This window comes from Taudactylus pleione, unplaced genomic scaffold (genome assembly GCF_031769625.1).
Source record: "Taudactylus pleione unplaced genomic scaffold, aTauple2 ptg000063l, whole genome shotgun sequence".
NCBI classification, from domain to species: Eukaryota; Metazoa; Chordata; class Amphibia; order Anura; family Myobatrachidae; genus Taudactylus; species Taudactylus pleione.
Window position 1 is genome coordinate 424,490 of NW_028284465.1, and position 27,721 is coordinate 452,210.

Here is a 27,721-nt window from a genome sequence, read left to right on the forward strand (position 1 = left end):
TTGTAAATACAGACGGCAATGTAACTCTGTCTATAAGTAACGACACTTATGGCACTGACAGGTGATCCTGATGATTTAGTTACTTGGTAGTTTGGTAGTCAAATATCATGCAAAATTTATAGCAAGCCACTTTATATTTAATATTAGCTCAGCATCATTACATAGACACCTGTCTCATCCGGGATAAGTAAGACGTTCAGCGCTGGTTGGTTATAGAGAACTCAGATCCCCTGACAGAAGTACATGGTTCAGGAAAAGAAAAGATGAATTATGCAACTTAAATTTTTTTATTGACTGTTACCTGGTTACTGATGTCCCTCGGATTACTTCTCAATGCATTTATAGTGACCCAAAGCTTCATTTGGTGGCTAAAGACCCAATCTCTGCAGACCATCGACATTCTCATGACCAGCCTGGGAGTGGTGAGAATACTTTTCCTAATTTGTTATTTACCCATTATTTTTTCCATAAGTGCTGTTTGGACAATTCCAATTCACTTATTTCCATATATTTTAACTGCAGCAACATTTGTGATATCGTGCAGCCTGTGGTGGGGCACCGTGCTCTGCGTCTTCTACTGTGCGAAGATCACAAACTACAGCAACAGATTATTCATGAGACTTAAGGTGAACATCTCCAGGATGATCCCCTGGCTGCTCCTGACCTCACTGTTGGTGTCTTTTCTTTGCAGTCTTCCCAATATATGGTGCACTTACCCAGAACGCCACATGAATTCTACCCAAGTCACTAACGGTACTAATGAAGGCAATATAACCTTAAAAATAAGTTACACAAATATAATGATCACGTTCTTTGCAGGATCCCTCGTACCGTTCCTCATATTCTGTATGGCCGTCTCCCTTCTGATTGCTTCACTCCTGAAACACACCAGGAATATGAGCAGCAAAGATTCAGGATTCACAAAATCTCAGCTTGTTGCCCACAAAAGGACCATTATAAACATGACGTCTTTTCTCTTCTTCTATGTCCATTTTTTTATAGGCTCCAACTTGACGCCTTTTGTCTTCCAGTTAGGAGACCCTTTATATAAGTTCCTGTGCTGTTTTTGCTGCATTTCATACCCCGGTTTGCACTCAGTTATGTTAATCGCCGGCAATGGAAATCTAAAACGCTCCTTTGTTGCTTTTTTGTGCTGTGTAAGGAAGTGAAGCCATTTTCTTAAATGATCTCCACGAGTTTCTTATGTGGGCAGTAAGAGGACAGCAGACATAGGCTGTCATATAAATATCAGATCATCAACAGCTGTACTGTAACAATAGAGATACCGTGCTGCAGTTTGTCTACTGATTAATGCTTATTTAAAAAAATAAAATATTATCTTTCAAATATCAAAGTATCTGTGAGAGGAAGTGATGATTACAGCTGAGATTTTTTATGTAGTATCATGTTGCAAAATATGTACATATATATGTAGTAATTACAGAATCTAGTGCAATTTGTAGCTAAATATGTAGATAATGTAAAAATCTGTTATATGCAATACCCTACAGTACGTAATGGATAATTGTGTACACAAGCAAATAAATAGCCAGGAAAGAAAATTGTATTTACATAAAAGTCCCAGCTCCAGTGATGATGATGGTGGTTATAGTACAGATCATTGTTTCCACGTTGAGGTACAAGTCTGTAAAAGTAATTATATTGCAGACCCCCTTACAGTTATCACCACTGCTATAATCACTGTTGCAAATGGTTTTTCAAAGTTTGTAAATTCATCTTTAGTAGGAAAATCTGAGCAGAGAAGGAGAACGTCTAAGAAGATTGTCTGTTGTGTGGTAAATGAGGCGATCACAACAAAATCTAATGTTATGCTTTGCCAAATATGTCACCTGTATCTTTATGTACATTATCCATTGTATCTATGTATACTTCAGCCTGCATCTGTTTATTTATATGCAAAACTTTTTCTCTATGTAAATTAGAGATGTGAGGTTCGGTTTTGGCTCAGATCTTCCCACCAAGGGCCTTATTCAGCTTTGGGAATAAAGTAAGATAGAGCAAGTAACTCTGTACCTGGAGAAACCATGTTGCACTGCAAGGGGAGCAGATACATACATTATTTTGCATGTGGGTAAATATTGGCTGCTTTTGCATGTAGCCCACAAATACTGCACAGCTTTATTATTACACTGCAATGTAGATGTCAGTTTGGACACCCACCCATCGCTAATGTAAACCAGTTCAATGTTCCACAATGTTCTCTGTGAATTAAAAAGAAAAAAAAAGAGGCATTTTGATAAATGCTGTAGCAGCTATAAGATTCTGGTGCATATGTATCACACCTTGGGGAGAGATAGGATGGAGAGAGATAAAGTACCAACCAATCAGCTCCTGACTGTCACTTTAAGGGCTGTGCTAGAAAAATGACAGGTAGAAGCTGATTGGTTGGTACTTTGTCTCTCTTTAAGGTTTGACACATCTCCCCCTCTGTGCTAAACAGGGTTAAATGTTGTTTCATTATTTACTGTAAGGAAGACAATCTACATTCCCCCGTGGGTAATACCGCGCATCAAGTCCTATTCTACATATTTCTATTTTAAGAACATTTTGCTGTTGACATTGCTAACTCAGAACTTACTAACTTTGGAATCAACATAGACAAGATATTGCCAAACAAATAAGTAGAATGTAAAACAAACTCTCTGGAGAATTCAGACCACCTAAGAGCAACTTTGGGACCAATCAGCATAGACTTATGTAATTTAGTCAGAGGTGGATTGGAAACTTCCTGGACATATTTTGAAAGTGGACTCACATAGGTGGAACCAAATCAGCTGTAGGTGGGGCCAACACAAATGTGGGTGGGGCTAGTAGACTTTTGTCCCAGCCACATCATTAGTAGAAAAGGCCAACACCCAAAGATAACCGGGGAATTACCAATGACCTAAAAGATGCTCACAAACAAAATGGGTTATCAAATCAATAAGTATAAGGTTTATTTAGTTAAAAACAGATCCCTGAGGAAGTCGCTACTCACTGTGACAAAACGTCTCGGTATATGGGCATTTTTTCAATTCTAAGATACCGACTACATAGTATTTCGTGACTGTTTAGATCTCAATACATCAATACGGAAGTGATACACTGTACATCCCACTCTGGACAACCAGACTTCAAGCTGCTATGTCCATACTGATTAAACCATCTGCCAAGACTCCACTCGGAAGCTGACAGCAATTATCAGGGGCAGCAGAGACCACACTGCTTAGAGTAGCGGCAAAGTTCTGACACAGGAATTACCAGCAAACATCGGGGGCTGCAGAGGATCATCAGTCAGGCAGCAAAAAGTGACTCTTCCCAGCATGTGAGCAAAATTTTTACAGTTTGGATGTAATTCCATTTTTTTTACCAGTACAGACAATAACTGCTCTGTCCCATACAGTGGAAGCCAGTGAGCTATTGGCATCATGAATAAGTCAGAGTAATCCCTATAAACCAGAAATACAGCTACCAAAGACTTTTCCCAAAATATGGCAAAAGAGACTGATATTGATTTATATGCTTAGTATCTTTTCCCATTGCCTGTGGTTGTACACTGCATTCCAGCCTAGCGCTACTTTTCCCTTTACAAACCGTTCTACTTATTTAATTGACAACATATTTTGTGTGTGTGCATCTTGTACTCTTACAGCAAACTAGATAGATAGACTATTTCACCACCCACCAATAACTCATTTAGTGACACCCTCACTAGCACAAATATAGCCAAAATTAAAGGAGTACCCATGGAACACACCCTGTACCATAGCAGCTAAGCCCCCCCTTCACAGGGTCAAGATAGAGTGCTGGTACTACCGCCCATTTTTGGTCTCCAATAACAGCAATGGCAGGCAGAGCAAGTCACAGTAGATGGAGATACAGTAATACACAAGTAGGTAATGATTTGCTCTGGTGGATGTACAGTATGCAGGGTCAGCACAGCGGGTGGTGGATCACACTCAGCCGTTACATGATTGGTGCAGCTTAATCCAGCAGCAGCGAGTTCCCAACTAGCAGTAAAGTGATTGTATTTGAGTCTGGGAATTCCTGGCTGTTGCATGAAGTCTGGACACCAGGAGACCAGTAATTCTTACCCATCCACTGTCAAACGCAAACAAATGTCCGAGGTTCTTAGACCAATATAGTTACAATAGAATAATGGGTGTGATGTAAAACATGCGGATGTGGTCTGTCTTATGTGGATGTGGTTATATAACCAATAAAATATATGATAAATTGTTAGTTGAAAGCCATCATGTCAGACTGGTAGTGAATGCAATACCTGTTCTAGTGACCTGTATATAATATAGACAACATCTATTGCACTATGTACAATAAGAATATAATTGTTTTGCTGTAAATGACTAGTATGTTAGCAGGCCTGATTCAGGGTTGTATAGTAAAGCAAAGACATTTTGAATTTTGCTTCTTAGCAATTAGTAAAATATGCTGATGCATCAGCTGGCGGAATTTGTATTGGAGATGCCAACCAGAGCCCTCACAGCTGCCCACAACTGCGCACACAAATGCAGCATTGGATGCAGATCCTGAAAACATCGACTCCTTGAGTGAGTCTATGGTCACCCAGAATGGCCGCAATAACTGAGTCGCTGGAGCTTTGATCTCTGCATGCGCAATCACAGGCGCTGGCTAGTGCGCGCTAAAGGAAACGGCCCTGATATTCCCGTGTTTTGGCCAGAACTCACCGTGACCACCCACAAAACGGTATCTTCCTGGAAATCAACTCTGAATCCTCATAGTGAGCTCGTTCGCAATTCATTCATTGCATATGCGCAATGCAGCTGAAATGCACGCAAAGATCACCGATAATCGCTCAGCTGCGTGAAAATCGGCATAGCGTTCATCTCTGAATCAGGCCCAGAGTCTACAACTACTAATTGTTCATGATGTATCGTGTTTTAATGTTATCTAACAAAAAAATAAAAAAAATAACAGTATATTTATTTATTTTTACAAACCAATTTACATTATGGCAAAATGCATTCAAACAAACGCACTAATCTCCAAGCTGTTGGCTGCATCACGGCGCTGTCAGCAGATCCAATTCTTACTTCTTCCTCTGCATTAGGTTTGCATGTCCATGCCTGGAAAAAGATCTTGGTCATGACAATTAACAACCAATCAGCTTCTGGCTATCAATTAAACCTGTGCATTCTAGAATATGAGAGCTAGGATCTGATTGGTTGCTATAAGGCAGGATGGGGAATATTTTTTCTGCCGAGGGCCATTTTGATATATATAACATTATTCGTGGGCCCAGTCCAGGCCACACCTCCTCCATGTGACATCACATGGGGGCGGGCCAAAATAGACAGTGATTACAGCAATGCCCAGAGCATCCTGAGGATGCTCCAGGGATCTGTAAGGGCAGCGGTCTGACCGTCTGAAGCAACCTAAGGACGCTCCAGATGGCACTGCTGCATAGATTCTGGCTGCAGGGGGCCATTCTAGGCACCCTGCTATCCAGATGAGGCTAGCAGAAAAAAGCTCAGAGGGCCAGACCAACTGATTCCGGGGGCCTTATACAGCCCCCGGACATGAGGTTCCCCATCCCTGCTATAAGGCAACACTTCCATTGTAATTTCAGTGACAAGCGGTTTTAAGATGGCCTGTTTCTGATACGGAGTAGCACAGATATACAGTTCTATGATATGGTGAGGTATCTCAACACACTTAGCAGAACAATCCACTTTACAGCACAGATTGAAAAAGAGTCTAGAAATTTTTTGGATGTGAGAATAATAGGTTGCGCTCAACTCTATTGTGGAAAACAACTGATCGTAACACCATGCTGCACTCTTAAAGCCATCACCCAAGTAGCCTAAAGGAAAACTTAGCAATTTAAGCAAGTGCTTCGGAATAACATCTCAATTACTACCATTGAGATACAAATAAAGGAGATACTTAACAGATTTCTCAGCTAAGAGATCTATGAAACCAAATAGGATGATTTATACATCCACTTTTGATCTTTCAGCTCATCGTTTGGGCATGGCTATCAAAAGGCACTGGCCTGTAATATCTCCAGAATCCTACCCTGGATGGGTCACCTCTGTGCCAATTTCATTGTGGTCCTAATTTTAAATTGCTGTTATTGCGCCCAACTAAACAACCACAAAAGCAAAAAGCACATTGGTTACCTGGTTTGGAGGAATGGCTGCTTTAGTAGCACCGATTGCATTACTTGTAGGTCCTTAATTGTGGGTACTAATTTTTCGCATACACATAGTGGAGAAAAGATTGCGATTCGACAGACGCTGTACTGCACATTGGACCATGTTGTTTACATTTTCATTTGTCCATGTGGCTCTATTATGTAGGCATAACTATGCAGGACTTTAGAGACATCGCTCTACAAACCAAAGCGTCAGATAAACCTGTTGCAAAGCACTTTGGACCTCAGTCAGACCCGGTCGCAAGCGCTGAGCACTCGCAACCGGGTCGACGTTTAGGCCCTGCGCGTGCGCAAGCCCAGAAGCAAGAGAGAAATTATCTCGCTCCGGAGCTCACTACAAAAGGGCCGGCTGTCAATGTAGATCGACAGCTCGACCCATTTTGTAGGCGTGGCGGGGGGGTGATTTCACAAACGGAGGCGTTCCTTAACGCTTGCCGTTTTGTGGGCGGCCGCACTGACATCAGCAGTGATGTCAGTGGGGAGCTTCCCGCTCGATCAGAGCAGGAAGCTCCCTGGGGCTTGCGGTTGCCGAGACCCAACCTCTTGACCATCGCGACCATCAACCCGGTCAATCGCTAAAGCTGTGGGTGGTAACCCACAGCTTAGTTAGCGACCAGGAGGCCGCACTTGAAAATTCAAGTGGCCGCCCTCATTCTGAGCGAGTGCTCGCTTTTTGCGACCGCCTCTGAATGAGGGCCTTTGTCCTACTTGGACACTCAGTCTCGAGTCTTAAGTGTATGCTCATTGACTTTATTCTGAAACCTCCACGTGGGGGTGATGGAGAATTGCTGTTGAAGAAATGTGAAGCAGAGTGGATCTTTGAGCTGGGTGCTGTGGCCCCTTGTGGGCTCAATGAGTACAACCCTTATAATATTTATTTACGGTAGGACAACAGAGTGAGATTTGCAGATTTATAATTGGATTTTGTATCAAAAAAGAAGAGAGAAAAAAACTTTAATAGAATTTTTTTTTAACAGTGTTTTTGTTTTTCCACATTTGCTTTTGTTTTTCTTTAATTATTTTTCTTAATGAATCTTATTTCTTATATATGTTGTACTACTTGTATGGTGTTTTACATTGGGATCCACTGTATATTTCCAGTGTTTATAATTGGTGTGATATGCGTTTAAGTTACCAGTATGAGGCAGCTACAAACTGTTTAAGGTTTACTGGTGTGCCCCTACTGGTTGACATCTTGTGTGAGAGTGATTGGATTGGCTCTTTCTATGTAGATGAAGTGGCATTATTTTGCTACTTATTGGTCTCCTGTGTTCCACAATATGGTACGCCCACCTGGTGTGCAATTAGTAATACCCTGACAACTGGGGGCGTGTTTGGGGCCTCATGCCCAGCCTTTGTGCATTTCATGGCGTGGAACGTGGAGTACTTCTGGCTGTGGCTGCCGGTTCTTTAGCTTTTTGATATGCCAGATTAGTGCCAGTGACCTAGGGACTGCGACACGTCATTTCCAGGCTCTGTGCCTCCAAGTTGTGGAACACAAGCCGCTTTGGGCTGATATGCTCGTTAGTGTTTTTGAGGCAATATATGATTTAAACAGCTCTTAGAGGGCTGTATTTTGCAAGACTGCTAAGTCGCTGTGCCCTGGATTCATTGTTATAGTTTCCACAACTGTGGACTAAGGACCTGATTCAGACCTGCTCGCTAAGGCGTGATCGCTTGCAGCTGCGGTGAGCGAGAAAATGCAAAGCGAGCGATCGCTCGCAACGCACAGCGCAAACGGGTAAGCACCCATCACAGTGAAAGAACACCTATCAAACCACGTAACAGAACAAGTGATGTCTACACTCGTAGTAGTCTGACGGACGCAGCCGTCACCCTACTCGGCCATCGCGATTACTTGGCAGAGTCATGATTTCTCATCTGCGCTTTTGATGGCCCCTTTAATTGCTTCTGATGCGATTGCAATCAGTGTAAATTCACACCTGTTGTTTTCTTTTCTTTTTAAATCTAATTTACATAGGCTGGAGTTGGCAAATTGGACTTCCCCCAACTTTGTTTGTCAAGTTACATATTCTCGCTCTCAATATTATTATTATAATTTATTTATATGGCGCCACAAGTGTTCCGCAGCACCTTACAAAGTACATGAATAAATAAGTAACCAGCGTCTTACAATACAATACAAAGCAGGACATGGACATGTATAATAAACATTGCTATATCAGCAACCTTTACACCCACATAAGCAGCCGAGTGTTAGTTGCCCTAGTGGGGAGTAAGAGATAAATTAAATTACAGTAGGGAGAAGCACAAGAAGGTAGAGGGCCCTGCTCGAAAGAGTTTACATTCTATAAGGGAGGGGCAGACAAACAGGAGTGACACAGAATGGAGTAGGCGGGGAGGAAGGAAGAAGTAGCAGCAAGTTAGGATGAGAGCTGGAAGGCTTTAATGAAGTAGTGGGTCTTAAGAGCTCATTTGAAAGATTGTAGAGAGGTGGAGAGTCTGACGGGGAGAGGGAGGGAGTTCCTAAGGTGAGGAGCAGTGCGGGCAAAATCTTTTAGGCGGGAGTGGGAGGAAGTAATCAATTGGCATGAAATGTGGCGTGTATTAAGTGAACGAAGAGGGCGGACAGAAGAGTGAAGGGAGAGGAGATTAGAAATGTAAATGGGAGAGGAATGGGTGAGGGCTTTGTAAGTGAGTGTGAGAACCTTGAATTGGGCTCTGAAAGGGAAGGGGAGCCAGTGGAAAGCTTGTAAGAGAGGGGAGGCAGATGTAGAGCGTTTGGAGAGGAAGATGAGCTGAGCAGCAGCTTTGAAGACAGACTGGAGAGGAGAGAGATGCCATTTTCTAAAAAATATTAAAATGTCTGCAGACCTTAAAATGAAGCAAACAAACAGGCCATCAAAAACAGTAAATATACCATAAACATACACACACACACACACACAGAAAGGAATACACAACACAAAACATACACCACGCAATGCATATACAACGCATTACTTACTCTGGCGGGTATCCACCCGCAATTGATACAGGAGGGCCGGGGTCCACCTCCGAAGGTCCGACTATCTCCTCTCCAGCTGCACAATAGTTCGGTGGAAGCCCATACGCTGGAGCCTCTTCCTCACCTCCATGTACACCCGCATTTTTATGTGATTGGGCACATGTGGGCCCACGGGCCCCAGGCGCCGGTCCATAACGTCTGTGATGATGCGCAGCTAACGTCTGCTAAAACTGGAGGATCTCATGATGGAAATAACAAATATTACAGTATGCAAACTTTATATCAACTAGGGTGCAGTCTGATTGGTTGGCCATTCAAAACTGGAGGATAAACACACGACATTTGTTGATTTAATACATCTATAACAAAACAACACCTATCAGACATCATGTGACTCACCTCATTCCACAGCTAGGATATGCCTGTGCGGCCAGTAGTACACTCCTAACAATACGCAGCTCCTTGTGAAAGTGTTTGGAATTGTGTGGTACGCTTTTAAATGGTGTGTTGGTTGCTTGTGCATTTGGAAGTGCACTGCGTGGGAGTGGCGCACAGTAGCAGGCGCGTACGCATATTGCTATAAATAGCAACGCCAGATTTTTTTAAATTTGCAGTCATGGATCCTGAGGAGGCCAGTGTAGAGGACTGCATGATTGATATGCATGAGTTTCTGGACGAATTTGATTTTGAAATTGCTTCAGAAATTGAAGTTGTGGACACACTTCCAGATGTGGCAGAGAAAAGTGTGACTGAGCCCACACCAGATGATCCTCCTCCAGCACCTACAAACACATCACCTCCAAATGTGGCTGGCCCATCAGATGGAATGATACAAGGTCAAGTTAAACCTTGTCGGGTTACAGATACCCTCATCCAGGTGGCACTAACCAGATTCACTTTTGGACATGATTCCTTATACTGTAAGGAAAAAAATCTGGGTGAAATTTGCAAAGATCATCAATCGTAAGCACTCTAGTCATTTCGAGGCATCCTTTGTTCATAAAAAGTAAGTTTTATCATAAAATGTCTTTATTTTGGATACTGTCAATTAAATATTTTGGTTTACTCTTGTTTACAAAACCAAAAATTTGTTAAAATTGAAAATGTTAGCCAAATGGTCAATATATCTATATTACTCATAACAAATGTTTTAGCATAAAAATAATTGAAGCAAAATTTATCAAAAGGTGGAGTGTCCTTTGCAGTCGGCTCAAGATGAAGCTGAGTTTGCGGAGAAAACACTTTAATGAGCAAGGGGGTCCCCTCCCTGACAACTTGGCTTTGACCAAAAGGCAACATCTACTTTTGGGGGCCTTAGACTGGAGGACAGTGGTGGAGGCAAAACTAGACCATCAGGAGCCTCCACAAGATGACCCACATGCTGAGTCTGGTAATTATTTGCATACACCTGTCTCTGTATCTGTCTATTTTTGTATTACTTTATAATAATAATTGTTTTTTCTACCATTTTTTAGGAAATGACATGGCTGAAAGCCTGCAGATGGATGGGGTGACGGCACAACCTCCATCAATTGTGCCTCCCCCATCCTCCACTGTCACCCTTACCCAAGTCCTGGATGGGCTTAGGGTGGCAGTGTTAAGGCAATCAGCAGCCATGGAGGCTGCCCAGGCCAGCATGTTGGAGCAAAACTCCTTTCTAAGGTCCATAAGCCAAGATGTCAGGGAGATCAAAGAACATCTGACTGGCCGAATAGAAGGTGAGGTGGACCAGTGCCCTGCTGTGGCTGGACCGAGCACCCAGCAGGGTCCACGATGATCCACCCAGATCCGTAAATTCAGCTTACTGGAGTCGGCTGCAAAGAAGAAGAAATCCGATTGATGATCTTGAATTTATTTCACCCAGAACTTTCCAAATGTATGTCCAAAAATGTAATCTGGTTAGTGCCTCTGGAAGGCCCACAAGGAATATCTTGATTTTGTATCGTTCCATGTGATGGGCCTGCCACATTTTGAGGTTATGTGTTTGTAGGAGGTGGAGGAGGAACATCTGGTGGTGGCACAGGCACATTTTCCTCACCCACATCTGCAAGTGTGTCCACATCTTAATTTTCTGATGGTAATCCTAAACCAAATTCATCCAGAAATTCATGTATTTTTAATGAATGAAACTGTTTGCTTTTTTATTAAAAAAATATATTTTGAATGATGCATTTTTCAAAAATGTTTATTCTAAATATTATGGATTTTGAATTCAAAAAAATCTCCCAAATATTTTAAAATAAAATATTTCATTTTCAGTGACAGAATGTTTTTTGTACCTTCTTCCAACATAAAATAAAAAAACAAACTACTATGGTACAAAATATCCCTGGCCTGCAACAGTATTGCTGAAAAGGCATGTATTTACTCTGGAATAGCATGCTGGGATGTGCAGTTCCACAACCAAAAACCAAAAAACACTTTCACTTTAAGAACAACAAAAAGAAAAAAACATGTATTTGTGAACTTTAAAAATATTGGGACTATTGTTTGTGAATTGAAAGTTTTTTGGGATTGGTATCTTTCTTAATATGCAATTAACAAACAAAAATAGACAAAATAAACAAACAAAAAAAATGCTAATTTACGCATCCATTTTGCTATTATACAATGCAATGAGTAACACCTGCTACTTTATTAATTGACTACATACATTGGCAGAGGAAGAAACCATCGGCTGCACACGCAGTGCTTGTGGTAGACTCTGGGCTACCGCAAGCACTGCGAGTAGTTCCATCGTAATGGATGCGAACTGACGGTCAGACACGCCTGCGTTCGCAGCACCACTCCCCCGTTCACAACCACCTTCCCCTGTTACCACCCACAAATGGCACAAGTAGCAGCAAGTCTGTGTACTACAAGCGCATGATTCCCCATCGCTGAAATTACCTTGCGCACACGCATTGCAAATTATATGCATGCGCACTGAACAAAAATCGCCCGGTAGCGAGCAATCACGCCTTAGCGAGCGGGTCTGAATCAGGTCCTAAGTTTATAGCAAGTATCAGGCTAGTTCCTGTTTGTTATTATGGTACTTCCCGTCAAGCAGTGGGCGTTCCCTGACATTAATTGACACTGGTATATATGCTGGCTCTGGGTGGGGTGGTGACTATTGTTCCTTGTGGATCTATCTGATGTATTGACAAATTATGATACGCACAGAAAGAGGAGATAGTATCACCAGCGCTTTCAATATTCTCACTATAACCATATATATGGGATCCTTGATTATCCTCATAGACGGTGGATATATTCACTTTGCTGCACATCAGGTGTATTCTCCCAATCTCCACTCAATGGTAATAGAGCAAAAGAAAAAATAAATATATAGCCTAACACCCATTTTAATAAAACAGCATATAAAAAAGCACATAAAAAACAGAATCGGTATGAAACACTGACAGCTGAATAGCTGCTGGTTCTCATACCAACGCCGAAAGCCCCATGAAGACATATCCCGACAGCGGCACGTTTTTTAAAGTATAAAATAAAAAATATACAGTATATGTACCAGATGGTTATAACATTTTGTCAGAATTTTGTCATTCTTTATGGTGTTGTCTGCAGTTATACGTGGGGGAGAGACGCAGAAAGCCAAACCAAAGAGCTGGTGAATTACCTTCAATTTACCCACAAGTAGTAAAAACTTCGCAAACAGGGAAGGCATATATAATTTTAAAACAACCCCTGTGGTAGGAGGGGGATGGATGGCTATGCCCTGTGAGGCATCCAGTGAGAGCTGTAAGGGGAGGGGTAAGAGCTATGTCCTGTCCGGCAGCCAGTGAGAGCTGTGAGGAGAGGGGTAAGAGCAATGTCCTGTCTTGCAGACAGTGTGAGCTGTGAGGGGAGGTGGCCAGTGGTTGTGTCCTTGCAGACAATCTATATTCTATCTTTTTATCCACATATACATTATAGTCTGTTCTTATTACAAACCCATTTACTTACCTCACCAACAGCCTTGGATCTTCTGCAACACTATTCTAGGCATAAATGTACAGGACACTCAAGCCATCTGCACTGCACTATATGGCACTGAAAATATATGTAGTAGGATAGAGAAAACTGTTTACAGTGCACACACACAGCATACTGACTACACCATTGACATTTGGCAACATTATAAAATGTTAGTCATTTTTTATTTGACATCTTACTGGTACTTTTTACAGTTCAACATACTCGTGTATTTTATTCCTTTCTCCAATGTGCCCATATTTTCAACTCTTCCACTTTTTATTTATTTCTGAAACTGTAATAAGTGCAATACTCATATTTCTGTCTGCAGTACATTTCTTGCAATCTCAGCCGGTGTATTTATTACAGTTACTTACACACCCTGCCCCCCATTATTTCAGCACTTGTCATTTCCTCTGATCAGTGTTCTATCCACTCTAAGTGAAGCCTTCAAATGTATTGTGTTGACTGAGAATGATGATTTGCATTTCAATAATGAGACTGCAATGTACTCAAATAGATGGTGTGGATGAACAATTACTCGTGTTCCAAGCCCATATAAGTCTAGCATGGGCAGAAAAGGGGTAAATGTGCTCCTATAACCCACATCACTAAACGAACAATGGATCAGGAATAGGAGCAATGCTAATGTTAGGGTTAATGAAGTATTAAAAGTAGAGCTTATGAATCTTCATGCTCATCCAACTTCTATAGAATAAAATTAATTTTTCTATGGATGGAACACATTTGTCAATTGTATGCAATGGAAAGCGTGGGCCTGATTCAGAGGTTCATGCCGTCACTGCCTTCTTTTTTGCAGAGTCGCGGTGGCGATAATATGCAAACGCTACTTTCTGGCCTCTGTGGCTGCTGCTCTGCACCTGGGAAGGCAGCTATCACTGACATATCTGTGACACTCCCATAATGCCCATGTCACAGAATTATTTTGCATACACTTCAGGCCACTTCCCACAGTCACCACCGGGGAATGCTCATGGTTTTCCCTCGCCATCTCTGATACCAGCGTTCCTGAACACAACCGCGCATCTGTGTGTACACACGGGGTAAGTCATATGTCGTAGGGGTTTTCCAAATATTTTGTGCATGCCCAGTAGCCAATAGTCGCTCAACTATATAACCATCGGTATTGCGTGCAGTTACCATGCGCCTCTGGATCAGGACCTTTGGGGTCAATCCAACTACTTGCAATGTACTTGCGGGTGTGAGTCATCGTGACAGTGGGTGCACTTGACTGCAGCCCGAATTCTCAGTAAAAGTGCTCACAGACCGATAGGGCTCAGAGCAAAAGTCTGCAAATTCGTGCTTGCAAGATGGGTGCAAGATGCAGTGCTGTTTCCAGCGTTTTAACAACATTGCAACGGTAACTTGCACCCTTCGCATGTAATTGGATTGAGCCCTTTGTGTTTTGTGAAATAAACGTACACAATGAAATTACATTAGACAACCTATTTTAGAGACTGCTCCGTGAGGCGTGCTTCTCAGGAGAGATCAAGACCATCGAATGATTTGCACTCATGCTATTATTATATGTTGTCCATTCTTTGTTGTACGCCACCAAACTAACTTTAATTAATTTAATTAATTAAATACTCAGAAAAATTGCAAGACATTAAATTTGACCTAAATTAATCCCACCTCTAGTTGTCCATGTCTTTACTTTACATAGGTATTTTAGAGTTAATATAAGTCTTAAGGGTAACTGCAGAGATCAACCGCTAGGGAGTTTATGGCTACAGACTGCCACCGGAATCCCATAGGAAACTCTTCAGGAACATTAATAACCAGCAACATCCTGTATAAGAAAAAGGACTGAAATATCGGCCCAGCGGGTGAATTAACTCCTCTCAGATAAATCCCAACACTTCAGACAGCATGCTGCCCAAACAGCAGCCCCCTAGTGGTGAGCCCACAGTACTGCACACATCCTGAAATATAAAACAGACGGCTCGATTCAGACCCGCTCGTTAAATGCGTTCGCACGCAGCAAAAGTATGCAAATCCATGATCGCATGGCAAGGCAATGGCATGCCCACTATGGGCCTGATTCAGAGCCGTTCGCTATTTGCGGTCGTTCGTTCAAAAACAAGGGGTGGCTATTCAAATGATCAGTTCGCAAATTGCAGTCTGTTCAAACCTCTAAGTCTGAATGAGCGAGCAAAACATACGCTCGTTTATTTGTTAAAAACGCCCCCTGGCCGCACGCACCATACGTCATGTCCGCTATTTATTAGATTAATCGAGTACATCGACCAGCGTATGAACTGCTCGCTATTCTTGTGGTTGGTTTTTGCTACCACAATCTTGCGAGCAGTTCTGGCTATAAAATAACCCAGTGACGTGGTCAATGACGCTGCTGTATTAATTATGTACACCCATAAAACGCCCGTTTTGACCTTTAAGCACGCCTGCGTTCGGATCTCCACTCCCCATTTTCAAGCACCTTCCCCTGTTACCACCCACATACGCCTCATTCTGTCACTCAAAATAGCAGGCATTCGCTATATTGCGAGCACATGAATTTCGTCCGCACTGACTGGTTCGCGCATGCGTATAACGATCCGTACGCATGCGCAGATGTGCGAACATCGCTCGGAACGAGCGTACTGCCGCTAGCGAGTGGCTCTGAATGAGGGCCTATGTCTTAGCATGCGATCGCTCTGTGTATGCAGACACCCACCAGCCTGTCTTAAGATGCCCACTTTCCCACATCATGTCCAGGAAGTGTATGCAACCATCAGTTACATCGAGTACCATCGGATGCGATTGCAGCACTTGTGGCTGACCATACCCTACCGCAAGCACTGCAAGTGAGTCAGTGTGATTTTCAACCATGTGATGTGTACTATGACGCTGCATCTTAATTATGCATGCCTCTGACACGGCGTTGACATGCTCAGGCACGCCTGCATTCACACCACCACTCCCCCGTTTTCATGGACCATCCCCTGTCACCATCCACAAATGGCTTGCCCTGTCACTCTAGCTAGCGAGCTGTCTATGCACAGCAAGTGAGCGATTCCTGATCACATGGACTAGTTTTCGCATGTGCACTGTGATGCGTACGCACGTGCAGATTGCAAAACTCGTCTGGCTGCATGCGAATGTGTCTGGATCGGCCCCAGAGTTCTAACAATAACTTGGCAATGATGATGTGTGCAATACTGCACAAAGGATCAGTTCAGGTTACAAAGGAACCAAGCTCAGATCATTAATTCTAATCCTACATAGGCTTAGGTAAAACACTGTGGTTGAAGGTGAACCACATGCATAGTTGGTGAAATCATTTTTTTCTAGGTGTCTCATCTCACATGGTTTCCCTTAACTAATCAGGGAATGAGCAAGTTGATGGTCATGGTTACATGCCCGGTGAGGTGATTATTTTACACACTGTGGCAGTATCACCAGAGATGGTGCTTATGAGCAGCAGATTCTGTGTGTGGCAGGAGAGATCCGCCCATATAGAGTACAAAAGCATTGTGGGAAGATGTGTAATGGCTGCCAAAGAACCAGAGCCCAGTTGAGGCTGCTCGTGGAAACAGTCAGACAGTCCAGGTGGGGCTGCAGTGTGAGTGAAGGAGACCAGGTGGTCAGGGTAATACCTGCAAGGAGGCAGGGAGATCCCTATACCTCTGACACTGTCCTTGTGAGAGGCAGCAGCCAACAAGCTAAGGAAGCTATATCAGGCCAGGAGGCCAGTGTCCAGTCCTGCATGTGGCAGGAAGGACCACCAATCTCAGAGACTGTGAGAGACTTTCATACAGATTAGCTGCTTCTACAGAGAGGGTTTAAGAAGTGAGCTAGTGCCCTAAGAGAGGGCTATGGTGTTTATTATTTTCTATTTCTGTTTACTGGTTTCCATGCTGGAAGTAAGCTCCATTTTCATTTATATTTACTGGACGCAATGTGTGGACTCTAATTCTGCACCTAATCCACTGCACCACTGACACCAATCTACCAAGCTAATTACCCCCAAGATATCACAACACCAATAGGGATCTGGTGGATAGTATTAGTATTCAGATAACTTTCATGTTATTTCATTTCTTACCCTGTCTCTATCGAGGAGTAATGGCATTCAGTTATGGGTCTTGATAAAGGTACCTTACACCAGGACAGAAACATCGGCATTTGATGTAACATTATTAAAAAAATGTGATCTTTAAGTGTGGTGAGTCCTCGCTCTCTATTACTATAAGCCTAGTAGCGGCTGAGATGTGTCTAAAGTGTGCGATCACCATACATAAACAAAACTTATCTATGAAATAAACACACGGAGACATTAAGTGCAAAAAAAAGGTCAGTTATATATTTAAAAATAAAGAATTGTACATTGGCAAGACAGGACAACCCCTAAACAGCGGAGACCAATAATGTAAACTGAGCCAACAACAACCGCTGCTAGCGGGTGGTATCTGCCCAGTGTGTGCCAAATAATCTCTAGGGTACTCAGCTCAAACCTTGCACTATCACTATCTCATCCGAAGGTGGATGTACTGCCCCCGTGATGGTGGCACAGGCTTTTCCTAGAATTTCTAAGAAGGTGAGTGCACCCGAAATACCACTGCACCAAGACAAAATAGCTAATGAAAACCCAGCCAATAGGGAAGGAAGGGAGGGAGGGAGGGAGGGAAATTTTCTTCACAGAAAGAGGCCCTAAGTCTGCAAAGGTATAAATAAACTACCAAAATACCCACACCCAAAATGCCTAATAGGCAAAACTGGTGCATGTGATCACCAATCAAGCCAGCCAACCAGCCTTCTGGTTTAAGCCACGCCAGGCTCATCTGCACTTTCTGTTATTTGTTTATAATTATTACTGACCTAAGGGAAGTCAGTTTATCTTAGTTGATGGGGCTTCTAATGCCTAATTTTGGGTAGTTGGGGAAGTGGACAGATGGGTGCATAATGACGTGAATAGCTATGAATCATTTAATCATGGCTAGAACTACGGCAACCTGATGCCACAAATTCAGATTGCCACACGCTACCCCTCCCACCAGGACCTACAGATGTGACCTCACACGCTATTGGCACAGTAGCGGCAAACAGCCCTTCTCGGTGTACCTGGTCACGTGCAACCAGTGTTCATTTTGTTATATCCAACAACATTTTTGTTAGGACTAAATTGTAACAATGACTATAATATAAATGTTTTAATAACAAAAATTCAGATGAAATCTGTGTTCAATTTGAAATAAGCAACAAAGAGTAAAACCAAATTTAAATTCCTTGTTAAAATTAACACTGATACTAAATACACTACTTAATATTTTTGAAGTAAGGTTATTTTACATTTTTAAAGAACAAAAGTATGTGTTCTAGATATTTGCAGAAAATAAATGTGACCTGTGGGAAGGAAATATGATTGTGGATTGTGCTTGTTCTAACAAAGTTAAGGTATTAATTTGTATATGATATATGGGAAGAGTACTAGAGTAATGTCAGCATGTAACACATTATCTCTCAGCCTACTGAGCCCAGATTACTAAACATATAGCTAAATGTACAGTATGCTGACTTTAGGTTCTCATGGGTATTTTAACAGTATCATTAAACTGTTTGCAGAAATGATGACTAAAACATTGACTAAAATCAGACTAAAATGAAAACTTAGGTCACTGACTAAATCTTGACTAAAACAATGCGATAAAAGAGACTAAAATGTGACTTTAAACCAACTACAATAATAATAATACTAAGGGCCTGATTCAGCAGCGATCGCAAATCTAACTACGTACGCAGATCGAGCGATTGTTACCCATTGCACATGTGTATAAGCCGCAGTGCACTTGCGCTGTGAGCGCACTACAATGACGCATGAACAGAGGAATCCATCGCAGAGTGATTGACAGGCTGTCAGCGTTTGAGGGTGGTGAAGGAGGAGTGGCCAGAAAAACGCAAGCGTGTCTGTCCGTTTGAACGCCGTTGCATGGGCGTGCATAAACCAGCCACTGTCATTGCATACACAGATTGAGTACTCATTGCGTGCATCTGGTCAGACCTGTCGTAAATGCTGCATGGAGGGCCGATGTGCGTTGATGGTACAGATGTATACGCAGGAGTGTGAGGTTGGACAGATGCAAGAAAGCAGAAGTGAGCGTCCTTATGCTAGCTGAGCTGTGGTTGGCATTAGCACATATTTTCACAGCTGTGTTGCATGAGATTTCGCAGCTGCGATTGCAACTGTGTTCCGTGTTGAATGACGCCCTAAGACTAAAACTAAATTTAAAATACTTGTCAAAATGAACACTGCGTGTGACCTTATCTCTTAGGAGGAGATTTAATAAAGCTTGGAGAGAGATAAATAGCACCAACCAATCAGCTACTAACTGTCACTTTTTCAGGCTGTGTTTGAAAAATGACAGTTAGGAGCTGATTGGTTGGTGCACTTACCTCCAATTTTATCTCTCTACAAGCTTTATTAAATCTCCACTACAGTCACAAACCGATGTGACAAAACAGCTTAACGAGACTCAATGACTCTGTTGTGCTTCTTTGTGCATTTTTAAAACTAATTCCCATGTGCGGTTAAATTTGTAGCCCAATGTCTCTGGTACAGATTGAGCGGTGTTCACTGCGTCAGCTGTGTTAAAAAGGGCCTGATTCAGACACGCTTGTGAGTGCATAGCGCTCGCAAGCGGGTCAATGGTCAGATAGTGCGCATGCATGGAGTGAAATCACTCGCTCCGGGGCTCGCTACAAGATGGGGCAGCTGTCGATGTTGATCGAAAGTTCGCCCCATTTTGTAGGCGGATCAAGGGGGTGGCTGCACAAACGGAGGCGTTCCAGAAGGAATGGCTGCCGTTTGTGGGTGGTCCTACTGACATCACACGTTATGTCAGTAGTGAACTTCCTGATCTATTAGAGCAGGAAGTTCACTGGGGCTTGCGGTGGATGAGACACTACCACAAGAGTCACCCACAGCTATGCTATTAAAAAAATCCGCCCTGATTCAGAGCGAGCGCTCGCAATAGCGAGCGTCTCTGAATCAGGACCAAAGGTCACTACGCTACACAAGGCGTATTGAGGCTTGGCGTATGAGGACACATCTGTATGCTTCTCCTGATCTCCCGGGAATCCCAGGATGCACAGGACACACACAGTGAGCAAATCACACATCAGGAAATATCTACTCAGAAGATCTACTCTACCACATTCTGCCAATGTAAGGAGGCCATGAGGGACCTCATCTAGTGTTAGGTATTTACGATTATAACCAGCATTGTGACCATTTTACATGAACAACCAAGCTCAGTAAACTCTTACTTTTATTTATAAGCTTTTTGATTATAAGATTATGTTTATTTTATGGGTGGTCCTTGAAAGAAATATTCAAACATTGCTTATGTCGAAGTTGTGGAGTGTTACATGTGCTATTCCTAAAAATATCCAGAGATTTTATAAATACTGAGGGCAATGTAACTCTGTCTATAAGTAATGACACTGATTGCACTGACAGGTGATCCTGATGATTTAGTTACTTGTAGTTTGATAGTCAAATATCATGCAAAATTTATAGCAAGCCACTCTATGTTTAATATTAGCTCTGTATCATTACACACTGCTGCCTGTCTCACCCAGGATCAGTAAGACGTCCAGCGCTGGTTGGTTATAGAGAACTCAGATCCCCTGACAGAAGTACATGGTTCAGGAAAAGAAAAGATGAATTATGCAACTACAATTTTTTTATTGACTGTTACCTGGTTACTGATGTCCCTCGGATTACTTCTCAATGCATTTATAGTGACCCAAAGCTTCATTTGGTGGCTAAAGACCCAATCTCTGCAGACCATCGACATTCTCATGACCAGCCTGGGAGTGGTGAGAATACTTTTCCTAATTTGTTATTTACCAGTTATTCTTTCAATTAGTGCTGATTTTACAATGCTATTTAACTTTTTTCCATATATTTTAACTGCTACAACAATTGTGAAGTTGTGCAGCCTGTGGTGGGGCACCGTGCTCTGCGTCTTCTACTGCGCGAAGATCACAAACTACAGGAACAGATTATTCATGAGACTTAAGATGAACATCTCCAGGATGGTCCCCTGGCTGCTCCTGACCTCACTGCTGGTGTCTTTTCTTTGCAGTCTTCCCAATATATGGTGCACTTACCCAGAACGCCACATGAATTCTACCCAAGTCACTAACGGTACTAATGAAGGCAATATAACCTTAAAAATAAGTTACACAAATATAATGATCACGTTCTTTGCAGGATCCCTCGTACCGTTCCTCATATTCTGTGCGGCCGTTTCCCTTCTGATTGGGTCACTCCTGAAACACACCAGGAATATGAGCAGCAAATATTCAGGATTCACAAAATCTCAGCTTGTTGCCCACAAAAGGACCATTATAAACATGACGTCTTTTCTCTTCTTCTATGTCCTCTTTTTTATAGGCTCCAACTTGATGCCTTTTGCCTTCCAGTTAGAAGACCCTTTATATAAGTTCCTGTGCTGTTTTTGCTGCATTTCATACCCCGGTTTACACTCAGTTATGTTAATAGCTGGCAATGGAAATCTAAAACGCTCCTTTGTTGCTTTTTTGTGCTGTGTAAGGAAGTGAAGCCAATTTCTTAAATGATCTCCACGAGTTTCTTATGTGGGCAGTAAGAGGACAGCAGACATAGGCTGTCATATAAATATCAGGTCATCAACAGCTGTACTGTAACAATAGAGATACCGTGCTGCAGTTTGTCTACTGATTAATGCTTATTTTAAAAAACTAAATATTATCTTTGACATATCAAAGTATCTGTGAGAGGAAGTGATGATTACAGCTCAGATTTTTTATGTAGTATCATGTTGCAAAATATGTACATATATATGTAGTAATTACAGAATCTAGTGACATTTGTAGCTAAATGTGTAGATAATCTAAAAATATGTTATATGCAACAACTGACTTAATGGATAATTGTGTACACAAGCAAATAAATAGCCAGGAAAGAAAACTGTATTTACATAAAAGTCCCAGCTCCAGTGATGATGATGCTTATAGTATAGATCATTGATTCTACATTGAGGTACAACCAGGGCCGGATTAAGGTCTGTGGGGGCCCCTGGGCAACAAACTTGTGGGGGCCCCTTATGCAATGTCCCCAGTAGCAGTGCCCCTTATGCAGTGACCCCAGTAATGGTCCCCCCTATGCAGTGCACACTGCAGTAATGCCCCTTATATAATGCCCCCAGTAGTGCCCCCAGACCCAGTAGTGGTCCCCCCCTATGCAGTGCCCCCAGTAATGGTCCCCCATATGCAGTGCCCACTGTAGTAATGCCCTTATGCAGTTCCCACAGAAGTGGTTCCCCTATGCAGTACCCCTTATATAATGCCCCCAGTAGTGGTCCCCCTATACAGTGCCCCTTATAAAGTGCCCCCAGACACAGTAGTGCCCCCCCCTATTGCCCCCAGTAGTAGCCCCCCCTATACAGTGGGGCCAGTAGTTGTCCCCACTATGCATTGACCCTAGAAAACACCCCCCAGTGCCCCCATGAAGCGGCCCCCTATACAGTGCCTCCTATAGCGGCCCCCCTATGCAGAGCCCTCTGTAGTGGCCTCCTCCCCTATGCAGTCCCTTGTAGCTGCCCCCCCCATGCAGTGACTTCTGTAGCGGCCCCTCCCCTATGCAGTGTCCCCTGTAGCTGCCCCCCCACCATGCAGTGACCTATATAGCGGCCCCTTCCCCTATGCAGTGACCTCTGTAGCAGCCCCCACCCCTATGCAGTGTCCCCTGTAGCTGTCCCCCCATGCAGTGACCACTGTAGCGGCCCCCTCCCCTATGCTGTGTCCCCTGTAGCTGCCCCCTTCCCTATGCACACACAAACAAAACAAAACAAATCACCACTTACCTGAATTCCCGCTCCTGACGCAGTCGGCGCTGCCCGCTCCGAGTCCTGGCTCTTCCACTGCACTATGGGAGAGACGTCAGCGTCATGACATCTATCCCATTATCAGCAGATGCGAGGGGAGCTGGAAGTAGGTGCTCATGAGTGAGCTCCGGCTGGCTCCCTCCGTTGTGCAGCAGCCAATGAGAGTCTGACTCTCATCGGCTGCTGTAACATACACACAGCTGCCGCCGGCGGCTGTGTGTATGTCACTGTGTAGTGTAGACTGCGCTCACTGCGCGGTCTACACTACACTAGCGGAGGGGTCACTAGCGGTGGGTGCAGACAGCGCACCGCTGCTAGTGGGGGCCCCTCCGGGTGTGGGGGCCCATGGACGACCACCCCTGTCGCCCCTCCCTTAATCCGGCCCTGGGTACAACATAGGCAAATGCAGGGGGGGGTTTCCATCTGCCTGGAAACCCCCCTCCCCAGCCCACACCATGACCACAATAGACATAGTAATATAATAGAATTTTACTAGTGCAGTATCACAAATGAAATAATTAGCACCACCTGTGGATCTTTTAACATGTATCAACCGGTAATAAATAACCTGTGCACCAACTACGAGATCTGGAAACCATGCACTTTTAGAGATGTACTCTACTGCTATAGATCCCAATATGTACATATATGTCCAGGACAGTGCTAGGTTCCTCTGCTGCTCCCCCAGACCCCCGGACTTGCTCCAATGCTCTGGAATGATGCCCACATCTAAAATAAAAACATTGATCTCAGGCAGGATGGCCCTACTGCCGCATCTAATGGGTTACTGTGATCGCTGGTCCTGTATATGCTGGAATTATGACACACAATACACTTTGAATGACGCTTATTAAAGCTGGTTAAGTACTAATTCTGCCCTCTTCATGGACTGGCCACACTCACTCTAAAATCAAGCATTTGGAAACCCCCCTTTAGAAATTCTGCGTTTGCCACTGTACAAGACTGTAAAAGTAATTATATTGCAGACCCCCTTACAGTTATCACCATTGCTATAACCAGTCTTGCAAATGGTTTTGCAAAGTTTGTAAATTCATCTTTAGTAGGAAAATCTGAGCAGAGAAGGAGAACATCTAAGAAGATTGTCTGTTGTGTGGTAAATAAGGGGATCACAACAAAATCTAATGTTATGCTTTGTCAAATATGTCAACCTGTATCTTTATGTACATTATCCATTGTATCTATGTATACTTCAACCTGCATCTGGTTAGTAATATGCCAAACATTTTCTCTATTTAAATTAGAGATGAGCGGATTGGCTTTGGCTCTTGGATATTTCCGCCAAGTTCGGATCTCAGAAAGAGGCAAAACATCATCTTTCACAGACATCTCTCCAAACTTGGTGAAAAGATCTGAGCCAAAACCAAATCGCCCATCTCTAATTTAAACCAGTTCAATGTTTGGAAATGTTCTCTGTCAATTAAAAAAAAAAAAAAAAAAAAGAGAGGTGTTTTGTAAATACTGTAGCAGCTATGAGACTCTGGGGCTTATGTATCAAACCTTGAGGAGAGATATAGTGGGGAGAGTTAAAGTACCAACCAAATAGCTCCTGACTATTATTTTACAGGCTGTGCTAGAATAATGACAGAAGCTGATTGGTTGGTATTTTATCTCTTTCCACATTATCTCTCTTCAAGGTTTGCTACATCTCCCCCTCTGTTTGGTACAGAGTTAAATGTTGTTCCATTATTTACTGCAAGGAAGACAATCTACATTCCCCTGTGGGTAATACAATGCATCAAATCTTAACCTAAATATTTCTATTTTAAGTACATTTTGCTGTTGATATTACTAACTCAGAACTTACTAATTTTGGAATCAACATAGACAAGATATTGCCAAACAAATAAGTAGAATGTAAAACAAACTCTCTGGAGCATTAAGACCACCTAAGAGCAACTTTGGGACCAATCAGCATAGATTTATGTAATTTAGTCAGATGTGGATTAGAAACTTCCTGGACATATTTTGAAAGTGGACTCACATAGGTGGAACCAAATCAGCTGTGGGTGGGGCCAACACAAATGTGGGTGGGGCTAGTAGACTCTTATCCCAGCCACATCATAAGTAGAAAAGGCCAACACCCAAAGATAACCGGGGAATTACCAATGACCTAAAAGATGCTCACAAACAAATCGGGTTATCAAATCAATAAGTATAAAGGTTTATTTAGTTAAAAATAGATCCCTGAGGAAGTCGCTACTCACTGTGACAAAACATGTTGGTATACAGGCATTTTTCATTTCTAAGATACCACCTACATAATATTTTGCCACTGTCCTGCACAATTGAACCTAGATATCAATACACCATTATGGAGGTGATACACTATACCTCTCTCTCTGGACAACCAAACTGCAAGCTGCTAAGTTCATACTGATTAAACCAGCTGCCAAACTCAACCCAGGAAGCTGACAGCAATCATCGGAGGCAGCAGAGACCACTCTGCTTAGACCAGCTGCAAAGTTCCGACACAGCAATTACCAGCAAACATCGGGGGGCTGCAGAGGATCATCAGTCAGGCAGCAAAAAGTGACTCTTTTGCACCATGTGAGCAAAACTTTTAGAGTTTGGATGTAATTCATATTTTTTACGTGTACGGACAATAACTGCTCATTCCCATACTGTGGAAGCAAGTGAGCTATTGGCATCATGAACAAGTCAGAGTAATCCCTATAAATCAGAAATACTGTAACCAAATACTTTTTCCAAAATATGGCAAAAGAGACTGATTTTGATTTATATGCTTGTTATCTTTTTCCATCGCCTGTGGAGACACCCTCGGACTTCCGGTGGGCGAGGCATCCGAAATGGCCGCATTTTCATGTCGCTCTGTTCTGGTCCTACAAAACTACTGATATATTCTGCTTCAAACTTCTGATTTCTCCTGCGAGTGACAGATTTCCTGCTATAACATTCTCTGAAGTGTACCTGACTGTTTATTGGCCCGGAGAGCGACAGACAATTTTTAATACCCCTGAGTCTGGCCTTTTCCTTAAGGCCTCGGACGGAGTTTCCCACCAATAAGACCGTGGCAGCTTGTTCCCATGCGTTTCACTGCTGTTGCTTGCTGATTGCACATACATAGGATTTTTATGGGAGACTTGCTGACTAACCTGTCATTAGTAATTGCAGAGTCTGCATGATCGTGAAGGGATCAAGAAGACCGTAGGGCTCCTCGGACATTCCAGCAGTGGACTCTGTGATCAGAGTGCTGGTCTATACTGCCGTGAGAACACCCTTGAATAAGCTGCTCTGTTTCATACTGAGATCTGGTGCACAGCAGAGACTGATGATTACTTTATTATCTGTGTTTTGGAAGAAATAAAAACATTAAGAAAAAAAAAACTCCATCGCTTGCACAAATAAAAAGAAAATGACATGCCCTTCACAGCACAAATACAGAAGTAATTTTTGTACTTCCTCAAGTACTGGGAGCCACCTCTCCATTATTGTCTGACTATGTAGATACTGTTGGATCAACCATCGGACATTCCCCGAATCATAGCAGCTAAGCCGCCCCTGAACAGGATCAAAATAGAGCACACTCAGCTGTTACATGATTGGTGCAGCTTAATCCAGCAGCAGCAAGTTTCCAACTAGCAGTAAAGTGATTGTATTTGAGTCTGGGAATTCCTGGCTGTTGCATGAAGCCTGGATACCAGGAGACCCATAATTCTTACTCATCCACTGTCAAACGCAAACAGATAGCCGAGGTCCTACGGCCAATGTAGCAAAATGGGTGTGATGTAAACCGTGCTGATGTGGATGTAGTTATATAGCCAATAAAATATATGAAAAATTGTTACAGTATATCAACTGCAACATCTAGCACCCGTGTCAGACTGGTATTGAATGCTATAACTTTTTTAGTGAATTCCATATAAAATAGAGAGCATCTACTGACCTGTGTACAATAAGAATTGCTTTGCTGTAAATTACAAGTTTGGGTCTGCAATTACTGATTGTTCCCATAGTGTAATGTTACCTAATAAAATATTAATACTAACAGTATATTTATTTATTTAAAAAGAAATTACATTATGACAAAACACATTCAAACAAACACACTAGTCTCCAAGCTTTTGGCTGAATCACAACGTTGTCAGCAGATCCAATTCCTTCTTCTTCCTCTGCATTTGGTCCGCATGTCGGCACCCACCATGTTCTCTTCACCAGCACACATGATATAAACCTGTCACCAACATTCACCATCTGCTCTCTCCCAGTCCCCCTCTATCTCACACTAACAGCCAGTTTTTCTTCCCACCCATTTAAAATGTCAAATGCGCTCTCTCCTTTACCATTCTTTAAGGTGTATATTTATTAAGGCTAATTTTAATAAATTTAAAATAGATGAAAATCAATCGAAATCAATCAACATCGATTTTGTGTTTTTGGGCTAAATCACATATTTTCTAATACTTAGAAAACCAAACCAAAAATTGTCTGTTAGTAGATGTGTGATTTACTGTAGCCATAAACCCAACATAGATATTGATCGATTGTCATTGATTTTAAATTAACCTTTAGTAAATATACCCCCTAAGTATCTATTCTCTACAAGTATCTATTTCGAGCCTCTAACTTGTCTGCTATCCAACTTGCAGCAACAGCTGCTGATTAGGGATACGGTCAATATTCCCGGCAAAGGGGATACCGGCTCTAAGAATACCGGCACTGGAATTCCAA

General features: G+C 42.6%; 1 protein-coding gene and 1 pseudogene across 1 annotated transcript; both read left to right on the forward strand.

Moving 5' to 3' along the window:
• The first annotated feature begins 263 nt into the window (after window positions 1-263).
• On the forward strand, window positions 264-1,169 carry LOC148534814 (taste receptor type 2 member 4-like; annotated as a pseudogene).
• Window positions 1,170-20,801: 19,632 nt separating this feature from the next.
• On the forward strand, window positions 20,802-21,707 carry LOC148534815 (taste receptor type 2 member 1-like). Its single transcript, XM_088465651.1, has one exon. The coding sequence runs from the start codon at window positions 20,802-20,804 to the stop codon at window positions 21,705-21,707; it is 906 nt and encodes a 301-aa protein (XP_088321777.1).
• The last annotated feature ends 6,014 nt before the right edge of the window (window positions 21,708-27,721 follow it).

What these genes read in the sequence shown, in the direction of transcription:
- LOC148534815 (XM_088465651.1), top strand. Translation starts at nt 20,802, where the DNA reads ATGAATTATGCAACTACAATTTTTTTATTGACTGTTACCTGGTTACTG.